The sequence below is a fragment of the Cricetulus griseus genome, assembly GCF_003668045.3.
Source record: "Cricetulus griseus strain 17A/GY chromosome 1 unlocalized genomic scaffold, alternate assembly CriGri-PICRH-1.0 chr1_1, whole genome shotgun sequence".
In the NCBI taxonomy this organism is placed as follows: Eukaryota; Metazoa; Chordata; class Mammalia; order Rodentia; family Cricetidae; genus Cricetulus; species Cricetulus griseus.
Window position 1 is genome coordinate 16,656,535 of NW_023276807.1, and position 17,073 is coordinate 16,673,607.

At 37.3% G+C, this 17,073-nt stretch overlaps 1 protein-coding gene across 9 annotated transcripts in view; it reads left to right on the forward strand.

The window, feature by feature from the left end:
* The window catches only part of Phf3 (PHD finger protein 3), a 71,023-nt gene that overhangs the window by 38,967 nt on the left and 14,983 nt on the right, over positions 1-17,073 (forward strand). For all 9 annotated transcript variants that reach the window (XM_027392825.2, XM_027392828.2, XM_027392827.2 and 6 more), the window contains 5 exons: positions 4,851-5,160; positions 8,973-9,156; positions 12,454-12,598; positions 12,678-12,834; positions 16,115-16,231. In XM_027392825.2, coding sequence (XP_027248626.1) covers positions 4,851-5,160; positions 8,973-9,156; positions 12,454-12,598; positions 12,678-12,834; positions 16,115-16,231 — 913 coding nt within the window. The remainder of the gene's footprint in view (positions 1-4,850; positions 5,161-8,972; positions 9,157-12,453; positions 12,599-12,677; positions 12,835-16,114; positions 16,232-17,073) is intronic.

Consider the following 17,073-nt stretch of genomic DNA (forward strand, 5'->3'; position numbering starts at 1 on the left):
TTGAAGCTGCTGGCGTTTTTTTGTTTGTTTGTTTTTGTTTTTTAATGATGCAATTTAAACCCAACCACTACCATTTCAAAACCAACAGGTTTGATCTTGGAACTAAATACAATAGCAAAAAAGCAACTATTAGATTACATAGATGAATTTTGTATGTATTATGGGATAGACTGAAAATATGTTTTTGTTTTTGGAGTGTTTTAGTAGTTTCAAGAATTTGTGAGTTCTGATCTTTGAAAATTTTATAGTTGACTTTACTACTACTTTTATTATAGGGTTATTTAGATCTCCATTTTTAGTAGCTTCTGACTCTGCCCCTATCCTCAGTCTATTTTCATTTGCTTTCTTTATTGAGAAAGAACAAAGAAGGGGTGGAGTAGCCTTTGCTGCTGCAAATAGTGCTGATCACATTGCTGTCGGGATTTCTGTCAGTGATTGTATATCAAAAAGAAAAAAAACATGGACAAGTTAAATGACAGTTACTTTTTCCACCTCTATAAGATCACATAAAAAGGGACTAAATTTAGAGAGAGGCAGTGAGTAAGTGGTATTGTATACATCATTTTCATTGGGAGAGTAAGGGGAAGTTTGGAGGTTGCTAAACTAAGTTTTATGCCATAGAGTTTTAAGTTTTTTTTGTTTCATACAGAGACTGTAATAGCCTATTTTGAAGCTCAGTATGTAACCTGTGCTGTCCTTAACCTTAGGGTAGTCCTCTTGCCTCAGCCTTCATAGTACTGAAGTCTTTACTGTTTATATCCTATTTTAATGTCAGGAATTACTTTATTAAAAAAGTATATTCCTGTTTTTTCAAACTTTGTAATGTTTGAGTATAATCCTACCTTTAACCCAGTCACATACATTTAATGACTTTTACATTCATGATACGTTCACATTTCTAAAGGTAGCTCACTCTTTAGATCTCAGAGACTTAAGGAATAAATTCTGCTTTTAATTGCCCTTTTAATAAAAGCCAGCCCTTTGTCTCTTAGTATCTTCCAAAAATTTGTGGCACTGATGTGTTTAAGAGTCATGGATTAGGAACCTTAGCAACAACTTTGGCGTAAGAGTTAGAACACATGTTCAGTCTGTTACAGTTAGCTTTTTAATAGATTAAAATTTGTTCTAAAGGCCTAGCTTTCAGGGGTTTACCCAAGCTCTTTAGTGTTGCCTGTCAATTTATAACATCAGCAGTTATTTTTGTAAAGTGAAGATTATGTACTCTGCTTAATTAGTACTTTTTTAAAGCATACCTTTTGAGCCTGCTATATAAAACACGGACTTTATTTGCTTCAGTCTGGACTACAGCTTAGAATTTAGTTGTGGGGACTGGAGTGTTGACCCTGTATAATTGATCTTGATGATGTACATTGGAAACAATTAGTTTCTAAATTAGCTCTTCAGATACCTTCAGTAATTTTTTTTTCTGTCTGTGAATAAAGAAGCCTAAGTAATTGGTTGGTTTTTTTTCCTTATATGTAACTTCACTACTATATTGTTAGATTGTCCTTGTATTCTTTGAATACCTAAAGCATGCTCTTCACACAGTCTGTAATTTTCCACTTTCAATGTACATGTATTAAGTACAGATTTATTAGGTAAATATGTAGAGATCATCTGAATTTATATATTAGTCACATTGAAAGTTCTTTGTTAATAGTACTTGTTAGAGTAGAGTTCATCGGAAGTTTACACGAATTGCAACTGGAGTTATCTTTTTGTACATATCTCCAGTGGATATTATGGTTTATATTACAGTTCTTCATGACATACATGTTAAGATTCTTACATCCTAGAGACAGTAGGTCTTTTAGTATAGTGTAGTTTTTCTTAAATTTATTTTCCCTATCTAGACATGTATCAGAATTACTCAATATACTTCTAAAGTGAGACCTTTGTTTATTTTACTTCAATGTGATTTTGGAACCTTTTCACCAGAAGGCATTTTGAATGGAAATTTTCTTAGTCTTTTAATATTATCTACCCTGGTTTCTCTTTCCTCCTTTGTCAGGAAGATGTTTGTATCTTTAATTTTCTTGACCCTAAACATAGATTGGACAGAACTTCAAAAATTAGCAAAAAACTCTCCCTAGCAACATTTATTCATAGTGTTATATTCAGAAAAGAACATTTAGGATAAGTAATTCTGATTTTCTCATTTTAAGATTTATAGACTAGTTTTCTTCTCAGATTAGGTTGACTAACATTTAATGTTTATGTAAAATAAAATCTTAAATTTAGAAGAGTGAGTTCATATGTAGTGAAGTACGTTCTGGGCTGTCACTTAAATTACCTAACAGAACTGTATACCTAGTAGAAATAATAGAACTTGTAATACCTTCAATGTTAATTTGTGGCCCCCACTTTTTTTGTGGCCATGCAGGTGTTCTTGGAATTACCTTTATAGTTTACTTTAACAACTACAAATTTTCTGAGAATTTTTTTTCTGATTCGTACCAAAAAGAACTAAGATTAGAAAATACAAGTTGCTTCCTGTTCTTTTTCAGTAGACTAATTTTTGTTTTTACTGTGAGTTTGTATATGAACTTAGTAAGAAAAGTACTGCTGCTTTTCTCACTTAACTAATTCATCTTGACTTGTTTGAGTTATCCGATTGAGAAGCTCTACACAGCATTTATTTGTTTTTACACAGAGACTTTAATATTTTCCATAAAGAAATTTCTCCTCTTGTTAATCAGAAATTCAAGGATAAGGCAAGAAATGGAATAATAGTTGTTGGCTGTTCCACTGCTACGAATTCTGTGCCCTGCTCCGTAACTGTGCCCTCCTTGTCCTTGAGTCTTTAAGGCAGTATGATAACTGGAAAGATGATAGGCTCCTTTGTCCATCTCTACCCCATTCTTTCTTTCCCCTTTCTTCCCTTCCTCTCCCCATTCACTGTTTCTATTCCTGTCTTTTCAAAAATAGTTTTGTTTTTTTTTTAAATTCATGGTACTTAGAAGTTTTGACTTTAGAAATTGGTGATAACAGTTATGAGCTTTGACTATAGTAAAGTAGATTCCCCCACTCCCACCCCCACACTGGGGAGTTTCTACCATTTTGTAGAAAATTTTTATTATCTAAATACATTGTTTTTCAAACCAAACCTAAACTACTAAGATGACTTCTTTAGGTGACAAGAGATTTGTTTCTGAGTGTTTGAGTGTAGGCATCTCCAAAGTAAACTTGAAATCAGGTATGATGAAACAATTTGATATATTTTATAATTATAGATCAGTGAGGTGGCCTGGTTTACATCAAGTGGGAGGTAGAAAGCACTTTACATTCAAGATGGAACCATTGCAGTCAGTGCAGCTGTGGTTGTACAAGAGACCAGTTGTTTTCCTTTAGAATCTCAGAGCTGTTGATACTAGACAGTTCGTTTCAGGAAATAGCAATGTGTGTACTTTGTACACATCAAGGAAAGAACATTAAGGTATTAAACATGAATGAATTCTTCAGAATCTCTACCCTGTGGAACAGGTATGTCATTTGAAACATAAAACCACCAATCTCAAATGTTACATTGTTCAACTGCTCTCTAGGCTTGTGAATAAAACAAAACAAAACAAAAACAAAAAACACCCTACTTATCCTTATTTTTCCAACGAGGAGCATCATATGGGAGGTGAAGACTGACAGCGCTCCAGCAGACATACCACTGAGGATAAATGGCCAATTATATTAGTTTCCTTAAGACTTCACGGTAGTAGTTGGACAGCCAGAAATGTATACAGGATAAAGAGAATGAAGAGCTGCTGTGGAGGAATGATGGATTTGGCACCTCTTTAGAAACATCTTCTAAATGTACTAATTTTTATACTTCGAACATGAAAATAGGAACTCAGGTGTATTTAGAGTTGGGCCATGTCACCTAGGCTAATAATTTTCAACATTCCATGTGTCTGTTAGACCATACATTTTAAAGGGAGTAGAACATGTTTGGTGGCGCCACTATTAGCAAAATGCTGCGAAGTGCTTACATGATGAAAAGGCTATCCCTAAGTCTTTCAATTCCCATGAATCGCCAGACTGAAAGGAATATCAAAATAAGCTGATCATGTGATCATTTCTGATTTGCCACTTTATTCCTAAGTAGTTGCAAATAGTCTTTAGGCAAATGACAGCTTCCTTTTTCTTCTTTGGTTTTAATTCAAACTTCACACAGGACTTGGTACTGATTCATGAGATGATATTGTATATTGTAGGTAGAATGCAATACAGGAAAAACTTTCAAAAGGATATTAGAAATAAAACCTAAATGTGAATGCATTTAGGGAAATGAGTTGATAACCCAAAATACATGGACATTAACTAAAAAAGCCCACACCCAAAAGTAAATTCTTCAGCTGAATCCAGTATGACACCTGGGACTAGATGTAGAATGATTCAGGTTACACACTGGCTAGTAAGAGTGAAAGATGCTTTTTTACATCTATGTTTTTTTCTTTTTTAAACATTTAAATACCCCAGTTTCCTGTATGATCTCAGTTCCGGGATGGATTGTGGTTAAGAACTTACACTTTATCCTCATTGTTTCTGTCCTGTGCTTTTATTTATTTATTTATTTATTTATTTGTGTGTGTGTGTGTATGTACATACGTACGTACTATGGGAGACCAGTTTTCATCTGAAACCGCCTTGTTCCTCATTCCTATCATTCCCTAGTATCTTCTATCAATTCTGCTAGAGAGGAGAATCTCTTGGTTTAAAAGTTACATTTTCATGGAATAGTCCTTGGGAGCTTGCTCCATGTTTAACTGTTGCATAAGTGGAAAATATGGACAGTATCTGAACATTAAATACTGTTTTTTAAAGAAATCACTTTTCCCACCCCCCTCCCCTTCCAGGTTTATGGTTGGCTGTGGGAGATGTGATGACTGGTTTCATGGTGACTGTGTTGGGTTAAGTCTTTCCCAAGCACAACAAATGGGAGAGGAAGACAAAGAATATGTTTGTGTAAGATGTTGTGCTGAAGAAGATAAAAAGACTGACATATCAGACACAGATATTTTGGAAGACCAAACTACAGTTGAAGCCCACAGCGAAGAGAAAACAATGGAGTGTGAGAAGCTTGGGTCATCGAAGCACATGGTAGCCAACGATAAAAACAAATACATGGATGATGCTGTAAAGCACAAGGTCAAAATTTTAAAACGGGTAAGCTTTCCAAAACATTAGTACATTTGTTATTTCAAGAGCTTTACATGGACTTAAGTGAGGATCAAAAATTTCTCTTTCGGATTTATTACAGTGCACATTCTTATTTTCTCATGAGTTTTATTTTAAGGGTTTTTTTTGGGGGGGGGCAATTTTGCTGAAGTAGGGACTTTGGCATATGCAGCTTTTTTGTGCTGTCTTAAATAGTTTTATATTTGATTTTTCTTGTTTTGTTTTACGATGTTTATGTGGCTGTGTGACCTAACAAATTTTGTTTACTGAGGCTTTTAAAACAGTTTTCAATCTAAATATCTTCTAATTCTTAAGAAGAACCATTTTGTATTATTTTCTTTAAGAATTGCGTGGTGGCACATCTTTTATCCCATCACTCAGGAAGCTGGGGCAGGTAGATCTCTGTGAGTTGGAGGCCAGCCTGGTCTACAGTTCGAATTCTAGAACAGGCTCCAAAGCTACAGAGAAACCCTGCCTCAAAAAAAAAGAAAAGAAAAAAAAAAATTGTAACCTTTCTTCTCATTTGTGTGGAAGTTATTCCTCCTACTTCTGCTGTTGAACTTGCTATGGCTTCTAAAAGTTCATTTTCCCTGATCTGACATTTTAAGCCATCTCCTAAAAGTATTTTCTAAACAAATTTTAAAATGATTTATCTTATGAAGAAAAATAGAAAGGATGTATTGTTCTATCATGTTTTTCTTTCACTGCCGGTGATTTTTCTCATTCTTGATTGCAGTAGAATCCTGAAGAGGGGGGAAAAAGAAAAAAAAAAAAAAACGTAGTGGCATTAATTGTATAAAAATAAGGTATGCTATCTACAAAGCAAAGAAAACACTGATTTTAGAAAGAAACACTGGAAGCCTTTGGTCTAGCCAAAGGATGTGCTAGTAAGCCACATGTTGCTGGGGAGAAGCTGTAGCTTCTGTTTTAATAGGTTGGTCAGCTGTGATAGACAGGTCGTCAGTCCACCTGGTGTTGAATCTCTATAGCTTCCAAGCACAGGTGTTGTACTGTTCCAGGAAGGTAACTCACCAGAGCCTGAGTGTTTTGTGATGGCTTCCCTGTTATTTACTGACTCAGCTCTCTCATGGCTAATCATGGTTGAGTTTCATTTACTCAGATCTTTGTGACATTGAGCATTTCTGTCTGAGATGATGTTTGGAGAGTAGATTTTTGTTAACAAAGTTAACTGATAATATGACTCGTTGCTATCTTATTTTACACTATGTTCTCTGAAAACTTCTGTATATCATTAACTGTTGTTTGTTATATTTTATGTACAGTTTCTTGTCTATTTGGAAATGTATTTTACTGTATTGTCATATAGCTGCGTTGTGTCTGTCTTACCTAAAAAGACATTATAAAACGTTAACATTGTTAGTGTTTTCAGAAATCCTAAAAGTTGGTCTGAATTTATAGATGTGTGCAGCATTCAACACATCATTGCTTGGTTCTCTTTTTGACGGTGAACTCTCTTCTTTTTATTCCCCTTTTGTTTTATTTTTATCTTTTTGAAACAGGGTCTCTCTGTAGTTCTGGCTGTCCTGGAACTTGCTGTGTAAACCAGGCTGGCCTCTAACTCACTGATCTTCCTGCTTCTGTTCCCCCCAACAAGTACTGTCATTAAAGACATGTTCTGCTATGCCTGGATCAATCTGGTGGTGATTTACAGTGTGCTTTTCACACACGACTTCTATCACCAGATTTCTGTGTTGAATCATTTATTGCATTTTTCTACATTTTTTTAAATATATATTTCCATGGAGTTGTGGCCCTACTTTTTTTTTCTACATTTTTTAAAATTTAAATTAGAAACAAGATTGTTTTACATGTCAATCCCAGTTCTCTCTCCCTCCCCTCCTCCCCTGCCCCCCACTAACACCCTACCTATCCCATACCCTTTCTGCTCCCCAGGGAGGGTGAGGCCTTCCATGGGGGTGGTCTTCAGAGTCTGTCATATCTTTTGCCATAGGGCCAGCCCCATGTGAAATGGGCTCCCAAAGTCCATTCCTATGCTAGGTATAAGTACTGATCTACTACAAGAGGTCTCATAGATTTCCCAGGCCTCCTCACTGACACCCACATTCCTGGGGTCTGGATCAGTTCCATGTTGGTTTCCCAGTGATCAGTCTGGGGACCAAGAGCGCCCCCATATTTGGTCAGCTGTTTCTGTGGGTTTCACCAGCCTGGTCTGGACCCCTTTGCTCATCACTCCTCCTCCTCTGCAACTGGATTCCAGTTCAGTTCAGTGTTTAGCTGTGGGTGTCTGCTTCTACTTCAATAAGCTGCTGGATGAAGGCTCTAGCATGGCATATAAGGTAGTTATCAATCTCATTATCGGAGAAGGACATTTAAGGTAGCCTCTCCTCTGTTGCTTAGATGGTTAGTTGGTATCATCCTTGTAGATCTCTGGACATTTCCCTAGTGCCTGATTTCTCTTTAAACCTATAATGGCTCCTTCTCTAATGGTATCTCTTATTTTGCTCTCTTCTATTCTTCCCCCTACACAACCTTCCTGCTCCCCTATATTCTCCTCATCCCTCTTCTCCCCTTCTCATTCTCCTAGCTCCCCCTCCCCTCCCCCCATGCTCCCAATTTGCTCAGGAGATCTTGTCCCTGGGGGACCATGTATGTCTCTCTTAGGGTCCTCCTTGTTTCCTAGCTTCTCTGGTGGTATGGATTGTAGGCTGGTAATCCTTTGCTCTATGTGTAAAATTCATATGTAAGTGAGTGCATACCATGTTTGTCTTTTTCTGACTGGGTTACCTCACTCAGAATGGTTTCTTCTAGTTCCATCCATTTGCCTTCGAATTTCAAGATTCCATTGTCATTTATTGCATTTTTGTTGTGTGCTAGGAATAACACTGTCATATCTGTGACAGTAAAACATGTTGCTGGGGCTGGAGAGATGGCTCAGCAGTTATGAGCTTAGGCTGTTTTTTCAGAGGAGCCAGGTATAATTCCTAGTGCCCACATGGTGGCTCACAATGTTTGTAACTCCAGAGCTGTGGGGGGGGTCTGACACCCTCTCAGGCCTCCATAGGCATCCACATGGTGCATTTAACATTTAACATGGCAAAACATTCATACATAGAAAACAAAAATAAGTCTTAAAAACCAAACAAAACCCCCACCACATTCCTACTTTGAATGTTAAGTCTAGTGAGAAAACTAAAATAAGTGAAAAATTAGAGGGTTCCTACATTAAAGAAAATGTTTCCACATTTGTCTTATCTGTACATGGTTATTCTCCCTGTTTTTCAACATTGCTATAATGTGATTAATTTTTCTCATCTGAGAAGTATCCTTTCACTAGTAGTTCTTCATAGGTTTCAATTTAGGAACCAAGTAACAAGTACATTGATGGTACCCAGGGAGTTAAAATGGACTATTGACAGAGTGTGAACTTAATTGATCCCTGTGCTAAACTTAATGTGACTCAGTTGCTCTTTAAAAGTACTGACAAATGCAGATGCTCAGTTCTTCACAGTCCCTGCCTTCTTCATTACAGCCAACTAAGAACCTTAAGACCTGATCTCTGTCTTGTTTTCCTCCTTCATAGAATGTTATATGTTCTGTATAAAATAAGTGCTTAACAAATAGATTTTGAATGAAAGAGTGAATCTTCTGATTTTTTAAAAATCATAGTTTATTTTTGTATATCTTAAAATAGTTTAAATGTTTGATGGCTGAAAACTGTTAAATCCCAACAGCTTGTAATGTTAATTAGATTTAATTTCTTTCACTTACATATTGAAGTTTATATAGTAGTTTTCATTTTAATGAAATCTGTTTTCCAGGAGTCTGGTGAAGGAAAAACATCATCTGACAGTAGAGATAATGATATTAAGAAATGGCAGCTAGCTCCTCTTCGCAAGTTGGGACAACCAGCTTTACCCCGGAGATCATCAGAAGAGAAGGGTGAAAAAACACACAAAGAATCCACAGCTAATACTTGCACAGTAGAAAAAGCATCAAAATCAGGTAGTGAGATTACTGAGAGTTATGTACTATATATTTCATTTATTTCACAGAAGGTCGGTGTGTCTTGGAATTTTTTTAAAATGAAAATTTTAATGACAGTTAAAGTATTGAACATATTTGTAATGGAAAACATTGCTCTAAATTTAGGGGATACTAGTGAAGCTAGTTAGTGAAGTTAGAAGACCTTCTTCCTGGCATTGAAGTCTTAGTAGAAGAAGATTTAGTAAGCTGAGAAGTAAGGAAATGAGATGGGGAGAACTGTATCATGGTGCTGCAGAGCTAGAAGGGGAGCGATGAATGGTCAGGTGCCACCCAGGTATCTCAGCAGCTGAATACAGTGTTAAACCACTTAACTTTCAAAAACAGTCAGAAACCATTGTAGTAGCTTATGGCAGAATGTGATGGAGGAACCAGAGGGATTCATTATTCTTTATAGGTAACTTGCAGGGTGTCTGCTGATCAAGGGAGAAGGATATTGTAGTAGGTAGAGTTGTGGGTAGGGTTAAGGAATTTTATTTGAGGAGATAGGGTGTGTTTTGTTCTCTTAAGTTTTTGATGCCTTGTTGAAAATCAGTTGTTGCAAATATGTGGCTAATAAATATTGTAATGATTTCAGCTTTTTAACTGAGGATTGCTTTGCCTGTATAAGGTCTTTTCTTGTGGTGAGAATGTCTTTGGTATTTTGATAGGAATTACATTGACTATAGATTGCTTTAGGTAGGATGAACATTTTAATGATATTTTCAGTTTGTAAACAAGGCTTAGCTTTCTCTATATTTTAATTTCTTTTATCATGGCTTTAAAATTTGCATTTAGTTTATTCCTAGGCATTTTATTTTGTTGTGGCTGTTAGCAATGAAGTTAATTCCCTGGTTTCTCAGCAATTTCATTATATATATATATATATATATATATATATATATATATATATACTGAGTTTGGGATTTGGTTTTATTTACTTGTTGGTTTGTTTGTTTGGTTAATTTTTTGAGATAGGGTTCCTTGAACTATCCATCCACCTGCCTCTGCCTCCTGAGTGTTTGGCAAAGTCTGTCTATTATATGTGGGGGTCTGAAACGTTGATTTCATAGAGGCTGAGCGTAGATGGGAACTTATATCAGCTGTTGGGTACCAGAGGTTGGAGAAAGATGGGTAGGGAGATTTTTTGAAATAGGATAAGTTACAAGCAAGAGATTCTAGTATATTATTACCTAGCAAGGTGGTTGCAGATAGTAATAATGTATGTTTCAGGAGTTTACCATTTATAGAAGTGATAAATGATGAGATAAATTTAAGGTGATTTGTGCATTGCATGGTGTTTGTGTGTATCATAACAATATACTCCATTAGTAAGTACATTTTTAATATATCAAATTCATTCTTTTTTAATTAATTAAAAAATTTTCATTTATTTTACATACCAGTCGCAATTTCCCCTCCTTCCTCTCCTCCTGTTCCCTTCCTCCACCTCTCCTCTACTCCCCCCGCCCCACCATCTTCTCCTCTCCCGTCTCCATTTAGAAAGGGGCAGGCCTCCCATGGGCATCAGCAAAGCATGGCATATCAGGTTGAGGCAGGACCAAGCTCCTTCCCTTTATCAAGGCTGGGTAAGGCAACCCAGCATGGGGAATAGGTTCCCAAAAACCAGCTCAACAGCAGGGGACAGGCCTTGATCCCACTGCTAGGAGCCCCACAAACAGACCAAGCTATACAACTGTCACCCCCTTGCAGAGGGCCTAAATCATTCCCACACAGGATCAGAGTCTCTGAGCTCACCCTAGCTCAAGTCAGTTGTCTCTGTGGGTTCTTAGGTCATGACCTTGACTTCCCTGGCCTGTACAATTTCCTTCTGCGTCTCTTCAGCAGGACTCCTTGAGCTCAGCCCAGTGCTTGGCTGTGAATCTCTGCCTCTGCCTCCATCAGTTACTGGATAAAGGCTCTATGATGACAATTAGGGTGGTCACTAATGTGATTACAGGAGAAGGACAGTTCAGACACTCTCTCTTCTGTTGCTAGGAGTTGTAGCTGGGCTCATCCGTGTGGATTCCTGGGGGTTTCCCTGGCACCAGGTTTCTCCCTAAAATCTCCACCCCACCCCCTTAAAAGACATCTCTTTTATTACTCTCCCTCTCTGTGTCTCCCCAACCCACCTAACCTGATCCCTCATGTTCCCATCACCCCCACTGCATCAATTTAATTCTTTAAGATTTACTTTATTGGGCTGGAGAGATAGCTCAGAGGTTAAGAGCACTGGCTGTTCCTCCAGAGGACCCGGGTTCAATTCCCAGCAACCACATAGTGGCTCACAACCATTTGTAATGAGATCTGGTGCGCTCTGCTGGCCTGCAGGGATATCCGCAGGCAGAACACTATATACAAATTAAATAAATAAATCTTTTAAAAAAAAAGAAAGATTTACTTTATTATTTATAATGATGTGCATGTGTGTATGTTAGTGTGTGGGTATGTGCATGTAAGTGCAGGTGTCTGTGGAGGCCAGAGGTGTCTCTGGATCCCCCAGAACTAGAATTATAGATGTGAGTAGCCTGAACTGGATTATGGTCCTAGAAGAGCAGTATATGCTCTTAACCAGTGAGCCTTTCGAGACAGGGTTTCTCTGTATTGCTTTGTAGCCTGTCCTGGAACTCACAGAGATTCACCTGTCTCTGCCTCCTGAGTGCTGGGATTAAAGGCATCCACCACCAAGGCCTGCCCAGCTGAGCCATCTTTCAATCTACCTGGAATAATCTTTTTGAATGTCAACAAACAGAAACAAAAAGAGTTATTGAGCTGAGAAAATTCTAAAATAAATGAGTTGATGTCAAAGTAGTAGGTTGTTTGATGTTGACATTTTGAAAATGTATGAGAATTAGTAATAGAAGAAAGAAAAACCAGTGGAGTGGGTTAGTATTCAGCTAATGTCAAGCACAAAGAGAAAGCTCAGTCAATTCTATAACTCATTAATAAGTCATCACATTATTAGTTTACAGTAGTACCTTTGGGTCACATTTCCTATGTAATCTTTAAAAGTCCAATGCTATCTGAAGAGTAACTATCTCTGAAACCCTTACTGAAATGGGGAAAATAGTGCATATAGTTTATGGCTTTAGGACTGCTCTTTGATCACTGGACATTTTAATTAGCACTTTAGCATCAGGACATTTGAATAATGACTGTGGGCTCTCATGTTCTTTCTAAATAGTGACTTAGTCTGCTTTGGTTTAAGTTTAAACCATTCTTTATAAAAGAAAGTGTCTTTAAAACAGTTTAATGAGTTTAGAAACTTTTTTAAATTAGGTACTCATGAGAAGCAAGAGATGAAAAAGAAGAAAATTGAAAAGGGAGGGCCTCATGTGCACCCCCCTGCTGCTGCTTCCAAACCTTCTGCAGATCAAATCAGACAGAGCGTCCGGCATTCTCTTAAAGACATTCTGATGAGAAGGTAACATATTGTTATCACTACAGGTTGAATAGCGTTTACTCCATGTATTTGAAAATAATTGAATTGTTTTCATTTTAAGACTTACAGACTCAAATTTGAAGGTCCCAGAGGAAAAGGCAGCAAAAGTTGCCACAAAAATTGAAAAAGAGCTTTTCTCCTTTTTTCGAGACACGGATTCTAAGTATAAGAATAAATATAGAAGCTTGATGTTTAATCTAAAAGATCCTAAAAATAATGTAAGTAACTTGTTTTGTCTATGAATTTTCTTTAATTTTACTTAATTTTGTAAGTGTGCATATGTATACTTTGATTCTTTTGCCAGAGGACAGCTTTCAGGAGTCAGTTCTCTCTACAGTGTGAGTTCAGAGAATTGAACTTAAGTCATCAAGCTTGGCAATAAACATCTTTACCCACTAAGCCATCTCACCAGACATACAAATGTTTATGCTTGCAACTTTCCTGAATAGGAATCCAAGGTTGCAATAAAATAGCTCCTCAATTTACTAATTGGACTAAGACTGTCTCAGATACATCCTGCAAGAGGTCCATAGCCTGGTGCATCCCAGAATAGCTTTGAGTGTGATCCAACACATTTGTAAATGACACCGTGTGTCACATTGTGAAAATGTTGAGCACCCCTGGGCAGCTTACAGAACATTCTGTGTCATTTTGTTTATTTGCTTCTGGTGCTAGGGATTGAACTTGCCTCATGTCATAAAGTTTGTTCTCTACAACTGACCTCCTTCCCTCACTGTCCTAGTGACACCGTGACCACAGCAATTCTTACAAAGGAAAACATTTAATGGGGTGGCTTACAGTTCATAAGTTCAGTTCATTATCATCATGGAGGAACATGGTAGCCTGCAGGCAGACATAGTGCTAGAAAAGGAGCTGACAATTCTACATGTTTGATCCACAAGCAACAGGAAGGGAACTGAGACACTGGGTGCGGCTTGAACATGTTTGAGACCTCAAAGCCCACTCCTACAATGACACACTTCCTCCAACAAGGCCACAGCTACTCCAACAAAGTATAGTTGTTGTCCTAATAGTGTCACTCCCTATGAGCTTGTGTAAGCCAATTACATTCAAACTATCACACTCACTAAGAACATGGAAGTTTTCACTGGCAGGGAAGGGGAACAGGGTCTTGAACTTAAGATGTAGCTAAGGAGGACTTTAAACTTCTGTTCCTTCTCTCTCCAGCTCTTAAGTACTAGGTAAGTGAGCCACATTGCTCACTTACATGTTTTTTGGGCCTCAAACCCAGAGCTGCACTCAAGGTGGGCATGCACTTTGCCAACTGAGCTGCATATGCAGCCCCAGAACACAACATTTTAATAAGGACTTTTGCTGCTAATTTATGAATCTTATACATTAGTGAGTAGTACTGTTGTGAGTCTGTTGAACCACATGTCTGGATTTATATGTGTTTCCTTTACTCTCTTGCATAACCCAATTAAATAAAAAATTCATTCTTCAGTGTTCTTCAAAATCGGCTAAGCCTAAGCATTTTAATCTAAATCAGAACGGTGCTTTCTAAAACCCTAAGTCACATTTAGCTATAAACTTGAAACAAAAATCCATGTGTGATGGCATATGCTTGACATCACAGCTATCTAGGGATCTGAGGCAGAAAGTTCACTTAAACCGTGAGTTCCTAGACAGCTTGCAGCATAGAGAGACTTGCCCTTTCCCCAAGAAAAATAATTTCAATAATTTTACCAAATTAAATAGAACTTTATTTAAAATATGTTTTAAATGTGGAGTAAACATTATTGATTTCTTAATTATCTCTTGGGATTTCTTGTTTGAGACTTAAAAAAAACATTAAAGTTGTGTGCGTGTTTATTTGTGTACATGTAGGTATATTTGTGTTTGTGTGTGTTTATACACAGAAAGTTCTATGCTGTGTACACTAAGCATAAGTTAGGTAGTGAACACTTTCAAAATTCCAAATGTAAATAAGATTTGTGTGGCAGATTTACTTAAGTCCATTGAGAATTTTTGGCTAAAGATGACTCTAGGTTATAGAATTAAATTGAGTCTGTTGTGTAAAAGCTTTAACATCGATGATGTTAAATTCACAAAGTAATATTTGCTGTAACATAGTCATTCCTCAGTAATCATGCATTTCTGCATCTGTTTTCTCACCAACAGTAAATCAAAATTACCGGAAAAATGCATATTTACTGAATATGTAAGGCTTATTGTTCTAGTTGTCATTCCCTATGTAAAATGTGTAACGACTATGTACACAGCTCTTAACATTGTATTAGATATTGTAATATAGAGAGAGTTTAAACTATAGTCATGTGATACTTAACAGTGCTGATACAATATAAAAAGATCGTCACTTGATGATTTTGCTATTGTGTACACACTAGACTGTATTTACATAGAGTAAGGCAGCTAAGCCATCTTCTCTATCACTAAGTAGTAAAATCTTAGGTACATATCATTGTTTGAATAGACTATTATAGACTTAAATGTTATGTCACACACAGCTATGTATTGGATCATATATATAGGTTTTATGCTAATAGCTCATCATTTTGTGAAATTTGTTTTATTTCGTGTACATTTGTGTTTTTGCATGCATGTATGTCTCCATCAAAGTGTCAGATCCCCAGGAACTGGAGTTACAGACAGTTATGAGCTGCCATGTGGGTGCTAGGACTAGAACCCAGATCCTCTGGAAGAGCAGTCAGTGCTCTTAACTGCTGAGATATCTTTCCAGCCTGTACATTATTCGTATTGGCAATTTAAACATCCAAGGATTTGGTATTTGGGGTAGTTCCTGGGACTAATCTCTCTAATGCTTATAGGCAAATGTATTTGATTAAAGTATTTTTAAGTTATTAAAAGCTAACTGAAGAAAAATTTACACTGTACAGTCTGTTACCCAAGAGCTTTTTGAAATATAGAATCTAGAAACTTTGTCAGTAATCAAATGAAGATTTTCTTTTTTCTTCAATTAGTTCTTTGCTATGGGTTTCCACTCAAGTCTGCCAGGATTCAAATGTAAGAATCTTAAAAACAGAGCCTTATTATACAGTGGGTGATCATTATAATTTGCCCTGAGGTAGTCTTGTTACAGTTTTTGGGCAAGTATATGATGGCTTCATTGTTTTTTCATGTTCATTTTTACATGGATTTTCTTTTTGGTGGGTGGGACGGATTGGAGCAGAAGCCTAACAGAATTATGTAGCCTAACAGAGTATAGTCCCAGGCTGTCCTTGAACATTCCACCCTACTGCCTCAGTCGCCTGAGTGCTGGGATTACAGATATGGCCACCATATTGGCATTAAGTTTTATATAGGAAGTGTTTTACTCTTCCAGAATACAAAGCTTAACATTAGGCTGCATGTGCTAGGTTATATATAAATTATGAATGCTTATAAATCAGGCTTGAAAGTTGCTTCAAGTTGATTTATTAGAAGTTCACATATGACAGCTCTCTTTTTGCTTCTAAATGTTTGTGTCTCCTTTCTTCTCATTTTAACATCCTGCAGATATTGTTTAAAAAAGTGCTTAAAGGAGAAGTAACTCCTGATCATCTTATAAGAATGAGTCCAGAAGAACTAGCATCTAAAGAGTTAGCTGCTTGGAGACGAAGGGAAAACAGACACGTAAGGACGCCCATACTCTGGATTTGGCTTGGCTATCAAAGTCTGTTTTTTAACCACAGGGGTGAACTGTACAAAGAATAGTTAATACAGAGTGCAAGTAAAACAGGCTTTGTATTCTTTTAACACATAATTCTCTACCACCACCACCACTCTTCTTTCCTTCCCCTTCCTTCACTCCTAAGGGAGATCTCCTCACATCTCCCAGTTTTCTGAGGTAACCCTGTACTTCTTTCTGCCTGGGGTCTCTTGATCTTCTTACTTCTTTCTGCATTTGAAGTTGCTGAGATGACTAACTAGTGTGTGCCGCTGTGCACAGCTTCCTTTGTTTCTTAACTTTTTTTTTTAAAAGTTCAGTTATTTTTCTTTTATGTGTGTATGTTTTGCCTATATATAAATAAGTGTTTCACATGCATGCAGTGTCTGAAGACAGCGTCTGTCTTAAGTTTCTCTTGCTGTGATGAAACACTGGGTCAAAGCAGCTTTGGGAGGAAAGTGTGTGTCTGGCTTACATATCCCGAATCACAGTCCACTGAGAGAAGCCTAGGCAGGAACTCAAACTGCATAGGAACCTGGAGGCAGGAGCTGATGCAGAGGCCATCGAGGGGTGCTACTTACTGACTTGCTCAGCCTGCTTTCTTGTAGAATCCAGGACCTCCAGTCCAGTGGTATCCCCACATTGTGTCCTTACAATGGGATGGACCCTCTCCCGTTGGCCACTAACAAAGAAAATGCCATTCAGGCTTGTTTGCCTACAGCATGACCTTGTGGAAGCATTTCTAATTGGAGTTCCCTGCTCTCAGGTGACTGTAGCTTGTGCCAGGCTGATACAAAACAGCCAGCAC